The 18,002-nt window shown below is 48.2% G+C and overlaps 1 protein-coding gene across 2 annotated transcripts in view; it reads left to right on the top strand.

Annotated features, from left to right (window-relative positions):
* Nucleotides 1-1,509: 1,509 nt before the first annotated feature.
* The window catches only part of LOC119955876 (WD repeat-containing protein 38-like), a 51,443-nt gene continuing 34,950 nt past the window's right edge, over nt 1,510-18,002 (top strand). The window contains exons 1-3 of one of the 2 annotated variants that reach the window (XM_038782523.1): nt 1,510-1,538; nt 9,968-10,082; nt 16,452-16,572. In XM_038782523.1, the coding sequence (XP_038638451.1) occupies nt 10,014-10,082; nt 16,452-16,572 (190 nt within the window). In that variant the 5' untranslated portion in view covers nt 1,510-1,538; nt 9,968-10,013. Of the gene's footprint in view, nt 1,539-3,750; nt 4,344-9,967; nt 10,083-16,451; nt 16,573-18,002 lie in introns of those variants that run through there. The other variant, XM_038782524.1, reaches the window with a different exon arrangement.

Here is an 18,002-nt window from a genome sequence, read left to right as displayed (position 1 = left end):
CTGTGCTCAGCACATCATGCAGGGGATTGCCCAGTATCCGGAACACTGAGGACACCTTTATTCTGTGTCAGTCTGCTGCACCATCAGTATTGTTGGGTGACCAGGGCTGTCCACGGATCACCTGGCTCACGATCCCAGTGTGCAATTCAATCACATGTGGGGAGCCACACCTCAACATGAAGCATCATCGATCAGAGTATTAGGGTGATCAAGCAGTATACCTGCTGCCTGAACAACCTGGAGGGGTGTGAGTACTTCCCAGAGTGTGTGTCACAATTTGCAGTGGTATGCTGTATCCCGCACAACCTCACAATCATGAGGTCATTGACCACCGCAACATCTTCTCGGCCATTATGCTGAAAGAACAACCTCAAAACAACCACTCCAAAGTAAATTAAGAGCAGTCACCAGCTGCGTAATGTTTCGAGTTGATATTAAGGGCAGTTACTAGCTGGGTAATGTTTTGGAGTTGATATTAAGGGCAGTCACTAGCTGGGTAATGTTTTGGAGTTGATATTAAGGGCAGTTACTAGCTGGGTAATATTCTGGAGTTGAAATTAAGGGCAGTCACTAGCTGGGTAATGTTTTGGAGTTGATATTAAGGGCAGTGACTAGCTGGGTAATATTTTGAAGTTGATACTAAGGGCAGTCACTAGCTGGGTAATGTTTTGGAGTTGATACTAAGGGCAGTCACTAGCTGGGTAATGTTTTGGAGTTGATATTAAGGGCAGTCACTAGCTGGGTAATGTTTTGGAGTTGATATTAAGGGCAGTCACTAACTGGGTAATGTTTTGGAGTTGATATTAAGGGCAGTCACTAGCTGGGTAATGTTTTGGAGTTGATACTAAGGGCAGTCACTAGCTGGATAATGTTTTGGAGTTGATACTAAGGGCAGTCACTAGCTGGATAATGTTTTGGAGTTGATATTAAGGGCAGTCACTAGCTGGGTAATGTTTTGGAGTTGATATTAAGGGCAGTCACTAGCTGGGTAATGTTTTGGAGTTGATATTAAGGGCAGTCACTAACTGGGTAATGTTTTGGAGTTGATATTAAGGGCAGTCACTAACTGGGTAATGTTTTGGAGTTGATACTAAGGGCAGTCACTAGCTAGGTAATGTTTTAGAGTTGCTATTAAGGGCAGTTACTAGCTGGGTAATGTTTTGGAGTTGATATTAAGGGCAGTCACTAGCTGGGTAATGTTTTGGAGTTGATGTTAAGGGCAGTCACTAGCTGGGTAATATTTTGGAGTTGATATTAAGGGCAGTCACTAGCTGGGTAATATTTTGGAGTTGATATTAAGGGCAGTCACTAGCTGGGTAATGTTTTGGAGTTGATGTTAAGGGCAGTTACAACCGGGTAATGTTTTGGAATTACACCATAAGTTTCAAAAATCTTTTAGAGTTCACATCCGTGACATGAGCAACTCCGAATGAGAACATGTCCTTTATCATATGAACCACCACTTGTGACATCATAATCACCCATTGATCATTCTATTTTGAAACATTTGAGACTCTGAGTTTCAACAAAGAAACAAGGTAATTCCAATTTACTGCACCGATTTAGAACATTTCTAAAAATCAATATTGATGATAATATTGTGGTGTAGTGATTCAGAACATTCAACCCAGAGATAAAAATAGGAAATGTTGAAAATACTGAGCCGGACAGGTCGCATCTGTAGGAGAGAAAGTCAACATTTCATGTTGCTGATATTTTTCAACAGAATCTCTAGACCTGCTCCCAAATCTAGTCCAGACAAAGGAGAGCAACCTCTCTCTTCTCCCTGCTAGTTGGAGCAGCTCTAACTCTGAGTGGACATTGAGCCACACCTGAAGAATGGGAGAAGACGGTACAGTGCTCAGGACAAGGCCTTTATCAGGTCGGAGGTCCAGCGACTCTTGCAGGAAGGGATCATTGAGGCCCCGGGAGAGCCCAAGTGGTGGTCGTCAGGACCGGGGAGAAGAACCAGTTGGTCGTCGACTACAGTCAGACGATCAACCGGTACACGCAACTCAGTGCGTACCCTCTTCCCCGCATATCTGACATGGTCAACCAGATTGCGCACTACCGAATCTTCTCCACAGTAGACTTGAAGTCCGCGTATCATCAGCTCCCTATCCGCCCGGAGGACCGCCACTACACTGCCTTCAAGGCAGACGGCCGCCTCTACCACTTCCTCAGGGATCCCTTCGGCGTCATCAATGGGGTCTCGGTCTTCCAACAAACGATGGACTGAATGGCTGACCAGTCTGCTGGCCACGTTCCCGTATTTGGATAATATCACCATCTGCGGCCATGATCAGCAGGACCATGACGTTAACCGTAAGAAATTCTTCCACACCGCCCAACTCCTTAATTTGACCTATAACAATGAGAAATGGGTTTTCCGCACAACCCGACTAGGCATCTTTGGCTATGTCGTGGAAAACGGAGTCCTAGGGCCCGACCACGATCGCATGCGCCCCCTCCTGCAATTTTCCCTCCACCACTGCCCCAAGGCCCTGAAGCGATCCCTGGGGTTCTTTTCCTACTATGCCTAGTGGGTCCCCAATTATGTGGACAAGGCCCGCCCACTTATCAAATTCACCATTTTTCCCCTGACGGCTGAGGCCCGCCTTGCCTTCGACTGCATCAAGACAGACATTGCCAAGGTCACGATGCACGCTGTGGACGAGTCCATTCCGTTCCAGGTGGAGAGCGATGCATCGGACTTTGCCCTGGTTGCTACCCTCAACCAGGCAGGCTGGCCCGTGGCTTTCTTTTCCTGTACCCTCCATGCCTCCGAAATTCGGCACTCCTCTGTCGAAAAGGAAGCTCAAGCCATTGTGGAAGCTGTGCGACATTGGAGGCATTACCTGGCCGGCAGGAGATTCACTCTCCTTACTGACCAACGGTCAGTTGCCTTCATGTTCAATAACACACAGCGGGGCAAGATCAAGAATGACAAGATCTTGAGGTGGAGGATCGAATTCTCCACCTATAACTACAATATCTTGTATTGTCCTGGGAAGCTCAATGAGCCCACAGATGCCCTGTCCCTCAGTAAATGCGCCAGCGTGCAAGAAGACCAACTTCGGGCCATCCACAATGACTTCTGTCACCCTGGGGTCACCCGGCTTCTCCATTTCATCAAGGCCCGCAACCTGCCCTACTCCACCGAGGAGGTAAGGACCGTGACCAGGGACTGCCAAGTCTGTGCGGAGTGAAAGCCACACTTCTATCGGCCAGACAAGGCTCTCCTGGTAAAGGCCTCTCGCCCCTTTAAGCGCCTCAGCGTCGATTTCAAAGGGCCCCTCCCCTCCACTGACTGTAACGTGTACTTCCTCAACATCGTTGACAAGTACTCCCATTTTCCCTTTGCCATTCCCTGCCCCCGACATGACCTCGGCCACTGTCATCAAGGCCCTGCACAGCATCTTCATCTTGTTCGGTTTCCCCACCTACATCCACAGTGACCGGGGCTCCCCTTTTATGAGCGATGAGCTGCGTCAGTTCCTGCTTAGTAAGGGCATCACCTCTCGCAGGACAACCAGCTACAAACCCCCGGGGAAACGAGCAAGTGGAGAGGGAGAATGCGACGGTCTGGAAGGCTGTCCTCCTGGCCCTAAGGTCTAGCAGTCTCTCAGTCTCCCGCTGGCAGGAGGTCCTTCCCAATGCACTCCACTCCATCCGGTCGCTTCTCTGCACCGCCAATAACGAGACCCCTCACGAATGTTTGTTTCTCTTCCCTAGCAAGCCCATCTCCGGGGTCTCGCTTACGTCCTGGCTGACAACACCAGGGCCTGCCCTCTTCAGGAAGAATGTGAGGAGCCATAAGTCCGACCCCCTGGTCGAGAAGGTTCAGCTCCTCCATGCAAACTCTCAGTATGCATACGTGGCACACCACGACAGACGGCAGGACTGTCTCCCTCCGCGATTTGGCACCCGCAGGTTTCCCAGCAACCATCACCAACGCGACCACCCCTACACCGCCTATCACCACCACTCGAATGTGGCGGGACTTGGCACTGACAGCCCTCCCTGGGGCCGTTAACACCACCCCTGCCCCTACACTGTCTCCCTCTCCGTCAACACATCGCGACGAAGCTGCAGACGACACGCTCCCGGAGTCGAAGGTCCCTCCACCTGTGCCCACACCGCAGCCGGGGCTGAGGCGATCATGGCGGAAGATCAAGGCTACCGTCAGACTCAATCTGTGAGTCCACTTCACCCCAGCTGGACTTTTTTTTAACTGGGGGTGAATGTGGTGAACCACTGTTCTCTTCTACAACTCGACTCGTGTGATTTGATGGTCCATCAGAGGGACGGCTGGTTGCTGGTCTGAGTTGCTGAGCAATTGAGTGAGTTTTATTCCACACATAACCACAATATAAGACCATAAGACCATAAGACATAGGAGTGGAAGTAAGGCCATTCGGCCCATCGAGTCCACTCCACCATTCAATCATGGTTGATCTTTAACTCCTGCTTCCCCCACCATTCCCCTTAAATTGATTCTTGCTTCTGAAGACCCTGATAATGGCTCAGATTATATTTCCTCTATTGCCTTATCCAGGTCACCTTTCTTTTTAAAAAAAATAATTTTTATTCAAATTTTCACAAAAAAGAAAACAATAACAAAAAATTCTAAGAACAAAAAGAAACAGAACCCCCCCCATGCAGTACATACAAAAGAGAAACAATAAATTAACACCTGTCATTGGCAAAAAAGATATTCAACCCAAAACAACCCCCCCCCCCCCCCCCCCCCCCCGGGTTGCTGCTGCTGACCTTTTGTTTTTACCGTTCTGCCAGGAGATCTAGGAATGGTTGCCATCTCCTGAAAAACCCCTGCACTGACCCCCTTAGGGCAAATTTCATCCAATTTAATATCGTTGACCCAGGCCTCCACGCTTGGGGGCCTCGCATCCTTCCACTGAAGAAGAATCCTCCGCTGGGCTACTAGGGACGCAAAGGCCAGAACACCGGCCTCTTTCGCCTCCTGCACTCCCGGCTCCACTGCAACCCCAAATATTGCGAGTCCCCAGCCTGGATTGACCCTGGATCCTACCACCCTCGATACCTTCCTTGCTACACCCTTCCAAAATTCCCCCAACGCTGGGCATGCCCAGAACATGTGGACATAGTTTGCTGGGCTCCCTGAGCACCTAATACACCTGTTCTCGGTCCCAAAAAGCCGGCTCATCCTTGACCCGGTCATATAAGCCCTATGCAGTACCTTAAACTGTATGAGGCTAAGCCTTGCACACGAAGAGGAGGAGTTCACCCTTTCTAGGGCATCCGCCCACGTCCCCTCCTCAATCTCCTCACCCAGCTCCTCCTCCCATTTATCTTTCAGCTCCTCCACCGAGGCCTCGTCTACCTCCTGCATCACCTGGTACACTTCCGAGATCCTCCCCTCTCCAACCCATACCCCCGAGAGCACCCTGTCCTGGACCCCACACAGCGGCAGCAGGGGGAACCCCGCCACCTGCCGCCTGACAAACGCCCTTACTTGCATGTACCTAACTTCCCTTCCAGCTCACCCAGGCTCGCAAACTTCCCGTCTATGAACAGGTCCCCCAGCCTCCTGACACCTGCCTTGTGCCAACTCAGGAACCCGCCATCAATTCTCCCCGGAACAAACCGGTGGTTCCTCTGTATCGGGGACCCCATCGAGGCCCCCCACCTCCCCCCCTTTGCCGCCTCCATTGCCCCCAAATCTTGAGGGTAGCTGCCACCACCGGGCTCGTGGTACACCTCGTCGGAGGGAGCGGCAGCGGCGCCATTGCAAGCGCTTCCAGGCTCGTACCCACACAGGATGCCATCTCCAGCCTCTTCCATGCTGCCCCCTCTCCGTCCATTACCCACTTACGCACCATCGCTGAGTTGGCAGCCGAATAATACCCACAGAGGTTGGGCAACGCCAGCACCCCCCCCCCCCCCCCCCCCCATCCCTGCCCCGCTCCAAGAATACCCGTCTCACCCTTGGAGTCCCATGTGCCCACACAAACCCCGTAATGCTTCTGTTAACCCGCCTGAAAAAGGCCTTCGGGATAAGGATGGGGAGGCACTGGAACAGGAACAGAAACCTCGGGAGCACCGTCATCTTGACTGACTGCACCCTACCCGTCAAAGACAGCGGCAGCATGTCCCACCTCATAAACTCCTCCTCCATTTGCTCCACCAGCCTTGTGAGATTTAGCTTATGCAGGGCCCCCCAGCTCCTGGCCACCTGAACCCCCAAGTACCTAAAGCTCCTCTCTCCGCCCTTTTCAGTGGGAGCCCCAATCCCCCCCTCCTGGTCCCCCGGGTGTACCACAAACAGCTCGCTTTTCCCAAAGTTAAGCTTATACCCTGAGAAATCCCCAAATTCCCGAAGAATCCCCATCACCACCGGCATTCCCCCCACCGGGTCCGCCACATACAACAATAGGTCATCCGCATAGAGCGACACTCGGTGCTCCTCCCCACCCCGGACCAGCCCCCTCCAACTCCCCGACTCCCTCAGCGCCATAGCCAGGGGTTCAATTGCCAGCGCAAAAAGTAGGGGGGACAGGGGACACCCCTGCCTCCTCCCTCGGTATAGTCGAAAATACTCCGACCTCCTCTTATTTGTGGACACACTCGCCATCGGGGCCTCATACAACAGCCTCACCCAACTGACAAACCCCTCCCCAAACCCAAACCTTTCCAGCACCTCCCACAATTTCCCCCACTCCACCCTATCAAAGACCTTCTCCGCATCTAGCACCACCACTATCTCCGCCTCCCCTTCCACCGCCGGCATCATAATAACGTTCAAGAGCCTCCGTATATTAGTGTTCAGCTGCCTCCCCTTCACAAACCCTGTTTGATCCTCGTGGATAACCTGCAGCACACAATCTTCTATCCTCGTGGCTAAGATCTTGGCGTCCATATTCAGGAGTGAGATCGGCCTGTATGACCCACACTGCAGGGGATCCTTGTCTCGCTTAAGGATCAAGGAGATCAGCGCCCGAGACATCGTCAGGTGCAAAGCCCCCCCCCCCCCCGCCCCCCCCCCACCCGCCTCGTTGAAGGTCCTAGCCAACAGGGGGCCCAGCAGGTCTGCATACGCCTTGTAAACTTCAACCGGGAACCCATCCGGCCCCGGCGCCTTCCCCGACTGCATGTTCCCTATCCCTTTAACCAGCTCCTCAAGCTCAACTGGCGCCCCCAGACCCTCCACCCGTCCCTCCTCCACCCTTGGGAATCTCAGCCGGTCCAAAAAGCGCCCCATTCTCTGCCGGTGGTTCGGACCGATATAGTCTCTCATAAAAGTCCCTGAAGACCCCATTAATGTCTACCCCCCTCCGCACCACATTTCCTCCCCCGTCCTTAACTCCACCGATCTCCCTAGCTGCATCCCGCTTACGGAGCTGGTGTGCCAGCATCCTACTCGCCTTCTCCCCATACTCGTACACCGCACCCTGAGCCTTTCTCCATTGAGCCTCCGCCTTTCTGGTGGTCAAGAAGTCGAACTCAGCACGAAGGCTGCGGCGCTCCCTCAGCAATCCCTCCTCAGGGGCCTCCGCGTACCTCCTGTCCACCCTCACCATCTCCCCCACCAATCTCTCCCTTTCTCTCTGCTCCCCTCTCCCTGTGGGCCCGAATGGAGATCAACTCCCCCTGAACCACCACCTTCAGCGCCTCCCAGACCGTCCCCACTCGGACCTCCCCATTATCGTTGGCCTCCAGGTACCTCTCAATGCATCCTCGAACCCACCCCCTCACATCCTCGTCCGCCAGCAGCCCCACCTCCAAGCGCCACAACGGGCGCTGGTCCCTCTCCTCCCCCAGCTCGAGGTCCACCCAATGCGGGGCATGGTCATGAAATGGTCACCGAGACCTGAAATGTTGGCCTGGCTGAAAGCAGCTGATAAGGAAGAAGGAATGATTTATTAGTGTTTCACTGTGCAATAACTACTCCTCCTATTTGATAAAATCTGGTGCAGACCAACAATCAACCTGAGACCTGATTTTGTCACAAACTCCTTTCCCTGTCCACGCCTGTGAAACAGAACCTTTGTCACCTCAGCGCCCTCTTTGACCCTGTATTGAGTGTGGTGAACGTATTGCTACTGCAATTCACCACTGTATTGTATTGTATTACGTTGGTGCCCTTGTGGGCTCCGCCTGTGGCTCCGCCCCCTCGGGGGTGGTATATAAACCTGCAGCCTGTAGGCGGCACTCAGTACAGAGCAGTCGCAGGCAGGCACAGATCTAGCTTATTAAAACCACTGTTCACTTCTACTAATCGTCTCGTGTGAATTGATGGTTGCATCACTGAGTTTCTGACCTCTATTCTCTCCATCATCCTAAACTTCCAACTCTATTATTACCCATCTCCATCTGTGCCTCAGCCCACTGACTGCTGGGATCCTCACTCTTGCCTTTGTTACCTCCCGACTCAACCATTCCAATGATGTCCTGACCAGCCTCCTGCCTTACATTATCTGTGAACTTCAACTCATCCAGAAGTCTGCTGTCCATATCCTTATTCACACCAAATATCATGCACCTATCATCAGTTTGGTCACTAACCTACATTAGGCACGGTCTCCCAGTCCAGCAATGTGCTTTGTGGAGAGAGGGTTCCTGATATCCTGCCGTTTTGTTGCCTCTGGTATTTCCCCTCGGATCCATCCTTGAACCCTTCCTATTTCCCAGCTACATGCTGCCCCTCAGCAATATCATCTCTATAAGCATTTGTTTTCATATGTATGCTGTTGACCCCGACCTACCTCGTCACCTCTCTCTCTGACTGATTATCCAGCACTGGGGGAGGAAAACATTTCATCCAATTAAATATTGGGAAGACCGAATCCATCGTTATAGATTCCAATTCCAAACACAATTTCCTACTGATTCCATTCCTCTTCCTTGCAATAGTCTGAGATTGAGCTGTATGTTTGCAACCTTGGTGTTACATTCAACTTGAAGGTGAGCTCCCAATCTCATATTGGCACCAACATTAAGACTGCCCAAACTTTGCCCTTGTCTCAGGTCATGTGCTGCTGAAACTCTCATTTGTGCCTTTGTTACTTCAGTGCTAGACTATTCCAATGCATTCTTGGCTGGTCTCGCACACTCTACCTTATGTATTCTTGTTGTTATTTAAAGTTTTGCTGCTTGTGGCCTAGCTTGCTGCAAGTCCTGATCCTCTGTTGGCCCCATGCTCGCTGACCTATGCTGGCTCTTCATCAAGCAAAGTCTTGATTTTAAAATTCTCATTGTTTGTTCTCAAATCCCCTCCCTTTCCCTGTAATCTCCTCCAGCCCCACATCTCTCCAAGATCCTCTAACTCTGACCCCTTGGTACATCCCTCATTTTAAGCTCTGGAATACCCTGTCCTCATCTCTCCATCTCCCAGCCTCATGTTCCTCCTTCAAGACATGACTTAAAATGTACCTCTTTGTGACCGAGATTTTGATCATCTGCTCTCCCATCCTGAGTGAGTCAGTGTTGTACTGTATCTTATAATGTTCCTGTGAAAGCCTTGGGATAGTCTCTTAAAGTTAAAGACACAATGGATGTGTCCAGTCCCACTGAAGGTCAATGAACCTTTGGCTAGGCTGCAAATCTCCCATGGTGGGATGGAAAATCCAGGCCTATATAAATAAAAGTTGTTAGTCTTATGGTTTAAGATTGTAATATATTTGGAAAACTGGATCTAACTGTTGATTAATGAGTAATGAGACATTTCCTTATGATCATTTGATAATATCAAAGTGAGGAAGGCAGATTATTGGACGTGAATATCATCTGCAGTCACATCAATTACTTTAGACATCTTGCAGCGAGCTTGTGGCTTCCCAGAAATAATTTAAGCCCTCAGAATGGACAACCCCCACCCCCGCCCATTCGCCACAAAATAATTACTCCTCATAATTTACCTCAGGGATGTAACTATTGCACACAATGACCAGGAATCTGCCAAATCTTTCTTGTCATATGATTGCAGACAACGGTGAGAATATTAAGAAAAAAATCACCTGCACCAACTAATCATGTGGAAGAACCTGGACTTGTATTTCAACGGTACTTTTGTGAAGTATTTTCCCTCACATCAAGCAGAGGTAAGTGTCAAAGCAATTGTCTTTTACCTTTAGATCGTAGGAAATGTATTGTATATTTGGAGTATTTAGTCCACAGTTTCCTGCCATAAGGGGTTGGTTGCCCTGGTGCCACCAGGAACTTAGAAAATAGGCGACAGTTTTAGATAGAGGATCTGGATCGGCACAGGCTTGGAGGGCCGAAGGGCCTGTTCCTGTGCTGTAATTTTTCTTTGTTCTCTATTGCACAGGCAGCAAGTAAATTTGCCCATTTGTGCACTCTTCAAGGGTTAGCTCTGTTCCACCTTTACCTGAAATGATCATTTATTTGCGGTTGTTTATGGTGATGAATGTACTCTGATATCCAGGTGATGATAGATCAATCAATTTACCATCAGATAATTGTTCTGATTATTCAATTTATCTTGAACATGGGAAATTACACTTAAATGATGCACTCTGAGAGTACAGAAAGAGGTGATTTGGACCATTACACCTGTTCTGGCCGTTTGGTATAACTGTCCAATTTAATTGCACAGCTCAGATTTTCCTGCAATTAGTCCTCTTTCAACTTGATGGCTAATTGCCTTTTGAAGATTTGAAGGTTTCCTTAGAATCTGAATCCATGTGCCTTCCACATCTTAACAAACACGTGTGTTTTTAATTGTAAATTACTTGTATTAAATTTAATTTTATTGACCCACCCTGAGACCCCACTGGATAGGGTGACCCACCACAGGGGGACCCCCTCGTCCCCCCCCCCCCCCCCCCCCCGGATACGGGACCCCTCCCCACAGAGACTCCACTGGTTAAGGGGACCCCGCTGGATAGGGGGAATCCCTCAGAGACCTCCCCTGGATTGGAGGCAGTGCCATTTTTCATAGTGATATTGTCACTTACTATTAATCCAGAGACCCTGGATAATACTCTGAGGACATGGGTTTGAACCCCCCCCCCCCCCCCCCCCCCCCCCCCCCCCCCCCCCCCCCCCCCCCCACCAACCAGGGTAGATGATGGAATTTGAATTGAATACAAATTTGGAATTAAAAGTCTAATAATGACCATGAAACCATTTTCCATTTTTGCAAAAACACATCCGGTTCACGAATGTCCTTTAGGAACATTTGTACCTGGTCTTGCCTACATGTGACTCCAGATCCACAGTAATGTTGTTGACTCTCAAATGACCTCATGGATGGGCAAGAAATATTGGCCCAGCCAGCGACACCCACATCCCATGAACGAATAAAGAAAAAAAAATAACCCCTGAATAGGGGGACGCCCCTCTCAAGAGAAACCCACCTGGATAGGGGGATCCTCCCCAAGGGACACCCCTGGATAGGGGGACCTCCCCAAGAGACCCCCCCCCCCAGATAGGACCCCTCAAGAGACTCCCCAGATAGGGATAGCCTCCAAGAGAACCCCCCTGGAGAGGGGTATCCCCCTAGATAGGGGACCCCACCAAAAAACCACCCTCCCTGGATAGGGTACCCCCCCAAGAGACTCCTTTGGTGAACCCCCCAAGAGACCCTCCTTGAAGAAGGGGAGTCCCCAAGGGACCACCCTCCCTGGATAGGGGACCCTCCCCAAGAGACCCCCTGGATAGGGGACCCCCCCCATGAGACTACCCTGATAGCGTGAACCCCCAAGACACCCTGGATAGTGGGACTCCCAAGGGACCCTCCCGAGATAGGGGGTGCCACCGAGATCCCCTGGATAGGCGGAGCCCCCTCCAGAGACCCCCTGGATAGGGGGACCCCCTTCTCCCTAGTGACCCACCCTGGATAAGTGGACTCCCCACAGAGACTCCCCTGGAAAGGGGTCCCCCAGATCTCTGACCAGAAGCTAGAGAGCAGTTAGATAGGGGCAGTGAAAAAAAATCACTTATAACACTCACCTGGATTTACTTCTGCTGCTTCGTACGGAGGAAGCACCATATATCCATACCTGGAAAGAGAATAGCATTGACATAGATGCTTCAGCTGCAAGCTATTCATTCATTTCTCTTAGCAGGCTCTGATTGACAGCTTCAACAAATACATGTGTCAGCCTTGCTTCATTCAACTTCCTTCATGAATGAGCAACTCAAACCACAATGTTTATAAACATCAGCCACTTGAAAGAGAGCTAAGTGCTGTCAATGTCCAGCTCAGCACTTCAAAATCATTCAAAGGTGAAGGGGGTGATTGAAATGCACTTACAGTGGATTCCTGGCACCTGTGAACACAGCACGGCTTTTCAATCAATCAGATTTGAAGAATTGAAGAGGGGCCTCACGGTAGCATGGTGGTTAGCATCAATGCTTCACAGCTCCAGGGTCCCAGGTTCGATTCCCGGCTGGGTCACTGTCTGTGTGGAGTCTGCACGTCCTCCCCGTGTGTGCGTGGGTTTCCTCCGGGTGCTCCGGTTTCCTCCCACAGTCCAAAGATGTGCGGGTTAGGTGGATTGGCCATGCTAAATTGCCCGTAGTGTAAGGTTAATGGGGGGATTGTTGGGTTACGTGGGTTTAATTAGGGTGATCATTGCTCGGCACAACATCGAGGGCCGAAGGGCCTGTTCTGTGCTGTACTGTTCTACTGTTCTATGTTCTAATTATGCAGACAGGAAACCAAGGTGTAAAGAAAAAGAAATATAAATGACGTCGAAATCATTGTACAAGAAGCAAGATAAAGATTGGGATATAGGTATGAAATGAATGGAGATAGACAAGAGGAAAAAACAAAATTATATTTAGAATGTTAAAAACCTGCAATATAATTTTTTATATGAAACCCGATATGTGTAAAATTATTTCTTCAGGGTCATGGATCGGTCATAAAATTTGTTCAACTGTAATTATCATTTAATATATCTCCAAATAGTCAGGAACTCCATTCCTCTTGAATGCACTAGCCCACTTTTATCAACTATTTTAGCATGAAACAAATGGACAAATGCTCTATCTTTGTTTAATTCATGTTAACTCAATATTGAGTTTATCTTGCACAGGCTGTGGGAGCGCCCTGATATCTCTAACAGCAATTTGTGGATTTCTGTGTTTAACTGTGCATTTGTTGGCTGGTGTAACTTGTACTAACCATGAATTAGTCGCCTTGCCATTGGCATTTTTTCCAAATCATGGCCAAAAATGAAGCGGTAACACTGATACTCAGCTTCTGGTGGCACGATGTGAGGGGAAGACGCGCACGAGGTGGCTTCCACTGGAAACCTGACCTTTCTACTTTTCCCCCAGTGCCACGGGTCTTTAACTTTCCTAAAAAATCTGCAAATTAACGGAATAGAATTTCCTCATCCCTGCAATGCCCAAGGGAGGCAAAGTCGGGACAAAATCGGCCTGAATTTTGACTGCAGACTCTTAAGCCTCCCAAGGACCCATTGGAAGTAAGATGGCAATGACAGCTTCTATGGAGGTAAGATGGCGACAGCAGCTTCTATTGAAGGTAAGGTGGCGACGGAGCTTCCATTGGAGTTAAGATGGCGACGGAGCTTCCATTGGAGTTAAGATGGTGACGACAGCTTCCATTGGAGGTAAGATGGCAACGGCAGCTTCCATTGGAGTTAAGATGGCGATGGCAGCTTCTATTGGAGGTAAGATGGTGACGGCAGCTTTCATTGGAGTTAAGATGGCGACGGAGCTGCCATTGGAGTTAAGATGGCAACGGCAGCTTCTCCAGGCACTCCCCTAATAGCTAAAGCACTCAGCAAACTTTTGGTGCTTGAGTTCGAGAAATACCGACAATGCTTAACTTCAGATCTTAAAAGATCAACCGAGGAGCATTGGCCCCAATTCTTTCAGTTCCTGAGATCACCAGCCAGACCGAAGCAAAAGGAGCCACAATCAAGGCATGTAGACTCCACTGTCTGACCATAGTGATGGGATCACCTCCTTGGAGTCTGACCTTGCCGCTGTGATCAAGGATAACAGAACATTAACATTGAAGCTGAACGACCTGGAGCACAGATCCAGAGACAAAATGTTCATGTTGTGGGTTACCAGATGGGATCAAAGGCCACACCCCTACTCAGTATTTCTCTGACCTGTTCCACATAATGGTGGGTAAGACCGTACTTCCATCCCCCCGCAGTATTAGACCGGGCCCACCTTTCGCCTCGACCCAAGCCTCGCTCGGGAAATCCTCCTCCTGCTGTAATTGCAAGATCACAGCTTTAAGGAGAAGCAGTTGGTGCTTCGATGGGCAAGAGGGCACCAGGATTTTACGTGGGAAGACTCTATCAGGACATGAGTGCAGGCCTCGCCATGAAATTGGCTACCTTTAACAAAGTAAAATCTTTCCTGTATCGGAGTGGAGTCAACATCGGGATAATTTATCCAGCCTACCTTCGTGTAGCATTCCGTGAAAAGACTTCTTTTTGACTCGCATGGAGCATATGGGCATTTTTCACATCTGTATGGGTATATTCTAGATTACCTTAGTTTGAGAGCTTCCTGCTGTTCGCTCCTTACAATAACCTATTTTCTTTCTTTTTGTTATTACTGTTTGGCGTGACTTTTACTCACCCTCGTGGCGCTCTAAGTTAAATCAATTTTTGTTTTGTCCCATCGGGGGTGGCCAGGGCTTTGTCTTCCTTCCTGGCTCAGGTGAGAGGGGTGGACATCTGACATTTTTCACATCTTTTTTCTGTCATGTTCACCATGTGTACTCTCGCATTGATGTTTTTTCATTCTAGATAGGGCTCCTCTCCCATCGGTTCTAGCAGCTGAGTATTCTGCAATTGTAATCTCTGACCACGCCCCACACTTTGTTGATCTGTTGCTGGAGTCCAACCCCACCCAACATCCGCCCTGGAGGTTGGATACTACTTTGCTGGCCGATACAACATTTTGTGAGCACCTGTCCACCTCCATTGATGACTACATTAAAATTAAATAAGTCCGACTCCATCTCCCTTTCCACGCTAAGGGAGACTCTTAAGGTGGGCCTCAAGGGGCAAATTTTTTCTTATAGTACAATTGTGCTAAAGATGAAGAAATTAGAATAACAGAGGCTGGTGGACTCCATTTTAGAGGTAGATCATCAGTACTCACTCGATCTCACACTGGAATTATATGCAAACAGACAAGAATTGCAGACCCAGTTTGAGCTACTGACCACCAATAAGGCTGTACGTCTGCTATATCGCTCCATGGTTACTTCCTGCAAATATGGGGAGAAGGCCAGCCATCTTATAACACATTAACTTAAATACCAATCAGCCTCCTGTGAGATCCGCCAGAAACTCAACCCGGGCAGCAACCTCATTCCCACCCCTCTCCAGGTCAATGTGGCTTTTACATTCCACCACTGCGACCTGTATAAATCTGAACCTCCCGCAGATAATCAATCATGGCTGATTTTCTGGACAGCCTGCCCATCCCATCTGTCAAGAGTGGTGAGTTGGACTCCCCGTTATGCTCTGACGAGATTTTAAAATACATTAGTCTTATGCAGGCTGTTAAGGCCTCTGGCCCGGATGGCTTTCCGATTGAGTTTTTTATAAGAAATTCTTGGAAAAACTTGCACCTTTGCTGTTAGATATGTTTAATGACTCCCTATCTCTTAGTTCTTGGCTTCCTATCCTTACTGAAGCCTCTATTTCCTTCTTCCTTAAGAAGCACAAGGACCTGACCGAGTATGGCTCAGACTGATCCATCTCGCTCTCAAAAATAGGTGTTAAGCTACTTTAATAATAATAATAATAATAATCTTTATTAGTGTCATAAGTAGGCTTACATTAACACTGCAATGAAGTTACTGTGAAAATCTGTTAAGGTTCTGCCGCTCTGGTTGGTATCTTGCCTTCCAAGCATGATTTCAGAGGACCAGGCAGGCTTTGTGAAGGGCAGTCAATTATCAGCTAATATACGTCGCCTTTTGAATACTTTTTATCTTGGTTGTGGCCCTTAAACATAAATTATTTTGATACAAACGTACACACTTGTTTGTTATATGGGAATTTCTTGTAATCAAACCCATGAATATAACAGTGTAATCCTTGGATCAGGGGTCTCTGATGTGTCACTAGCTGGACTGTTGGAACCCTTGCTATAGCTCGTTGTAACGGCCTTGTTTTAAAACTCCAAGATCTCCGTATGTTCACAAGTAAGTGAGTGAGGGAGTGAGATACACTATAGCTGAATAGTTGCATTCTCTCCCACAAATGTTATTCCGACAGAGTTATGTGATGGGACGAAGTCTTCGGGGAGCATAAAGACCTGTTTGGATGATTGGTCTATTTCTGTGCTGTGCATTTTATGCAACTCGATGTAATAACTCTGAGTTTCGTTTGATGACAAGCCTCGCTCAAAAAATATACGCGTTTGGAAATCTACTGAGACTAAATTAAGCAGAACTGATTGACGGAGCCTGTTATGAAATGGTTTGTCTTGTGTAGGTGAACCATTGCACGTTCTCTCAGGATGCTCAGCTCCTACTAACAGGGTCAGATGACTGTAACGTTTGTGTGTGGAATGTTAAAGACGAAAAACTTCTATCTAAAGTCAAAGGTCACACAGGTACGTGATTTCAGTGACATCTTTCACTTGCATACAGGTATTCTTGATGTATTTTCTGACCTTTAGTTTTTTTCAAAAATTCAATACTATTTGTAATGCAATCATAAATCAGTTCTCAATCAGTTTGTTTAGGAGTCACTATTACAAAGCAATCAGGGACCTTTTTCCCCAACATTTTTGGAAATAGGACTAAGTTATTAAACACTTTGTTATTATTTTAATTGCAGAATTAGTATTAAAAATAGTATTAATTCTATCACTTGTAGGAAACATACAAGATGGAACCTTTTGCATTAATTTAACCTTCTTCTTGTCATATCTCCCTATCTTATATCCCATGCAAGTTCTGGCCTGGAAGTGAAGACATTCAGTGAAGACATTCAGATCTTGTGGGCTGCTTGGCTCTGGTAATATCGGGATTTCTAAGAGATGTTTCAGAATTTGAGATGCCTCTCTACAATCACAGTTGACAGAATTTGTTTGGCTGTGCCTGGTGTTCAGAGGTGATTGAGACACTGCCAAGAACACCATGTTTTGGTGGGAGGGATTCCTCTGGAATATGAGACAATTTATGTGCCGTTGTCTGTAGATGTGTTGAACAATCAGCAAGGTGGAAGATGTGGGGTAACAGTCTCGGGGCTGGACAGTATGTAAGAAACTACCTCTCGACTTGAGCCCCCTTTTTTGCTCGCTCTTTCTGGAAGAGAGGATGACAAGGGCCACAGATCTGCTTTGTCCATTCAATTCTTGTTGTAACTTCCTTTCTTTTGACTGGTGGAACAATACCGGCGAGCATTACTTACGCAGGTCTATCAGGGGATTTAGCTGCTGATAGGCTTCTGTAAGCTCTGGAAAGTAGCTGAGAGAAAGTGTGGCACCACAACTCAAACAGGAGGTCATAGAAAGCGAGTGGAAGTAGGTGCAACACCGGAGGGACGTCTTGTTCCCTATTCTGGTGAAGCATTGCAATAACTGAAACGTGGATCAGAAGCTTTGACAGGAATTGTTGGCTGATCATGTCAGTGCCGGAAGCACTTGAGAACATCAGAATTTCTCTCTATTCTGGAGAAGAAAAAGGCAGGAAGCAGAAAAGTTTAGCCAGTTAGACTAATATTGTGATGATATGCATAAGCAATCATATAAATAGTAATGTATATGACCTCCAACCGTTGGTGGCAGTAGAAAACAACCACGTGACACTGTTACCTGGGGAGTCTGGAGATAGTCGTCATAGTGGATAGTCATATTTGTAGTAGCTTTTGGATAATTTACAGTAATTATTAGTTTTTGATCATTCTCTCATGTTTATCTAACCCACCTAATTATTTAATAATAAACATTTAACTAGTCAAGAATTAGACATTCTCTCGTGCATGATTCCTTCGAGCCAAGCACAAGAATGTGACAAGGTACCAGGATGGCCTTTGATG

The sequence above is a fragment of the Scyliorhinus canicula genome, chromosome 21 (genome assembly GCF_902713615.1).
Source record: "Scyliorhinus canicula chromosome 21, sScyCan1.1, whole genome shotgun sequence".
NCBI lineage: Eukaryota > Metazoa > Chordata > Chondrichthyes > Carcharhiniformes > Scyliorhinidae > Scyliorhinus > Scyliorhinus canicula.
Note: the sequence above shows the minus strand (reverse complement) of the source record. Positions and strands in the feature narration are given on the sequence as shown.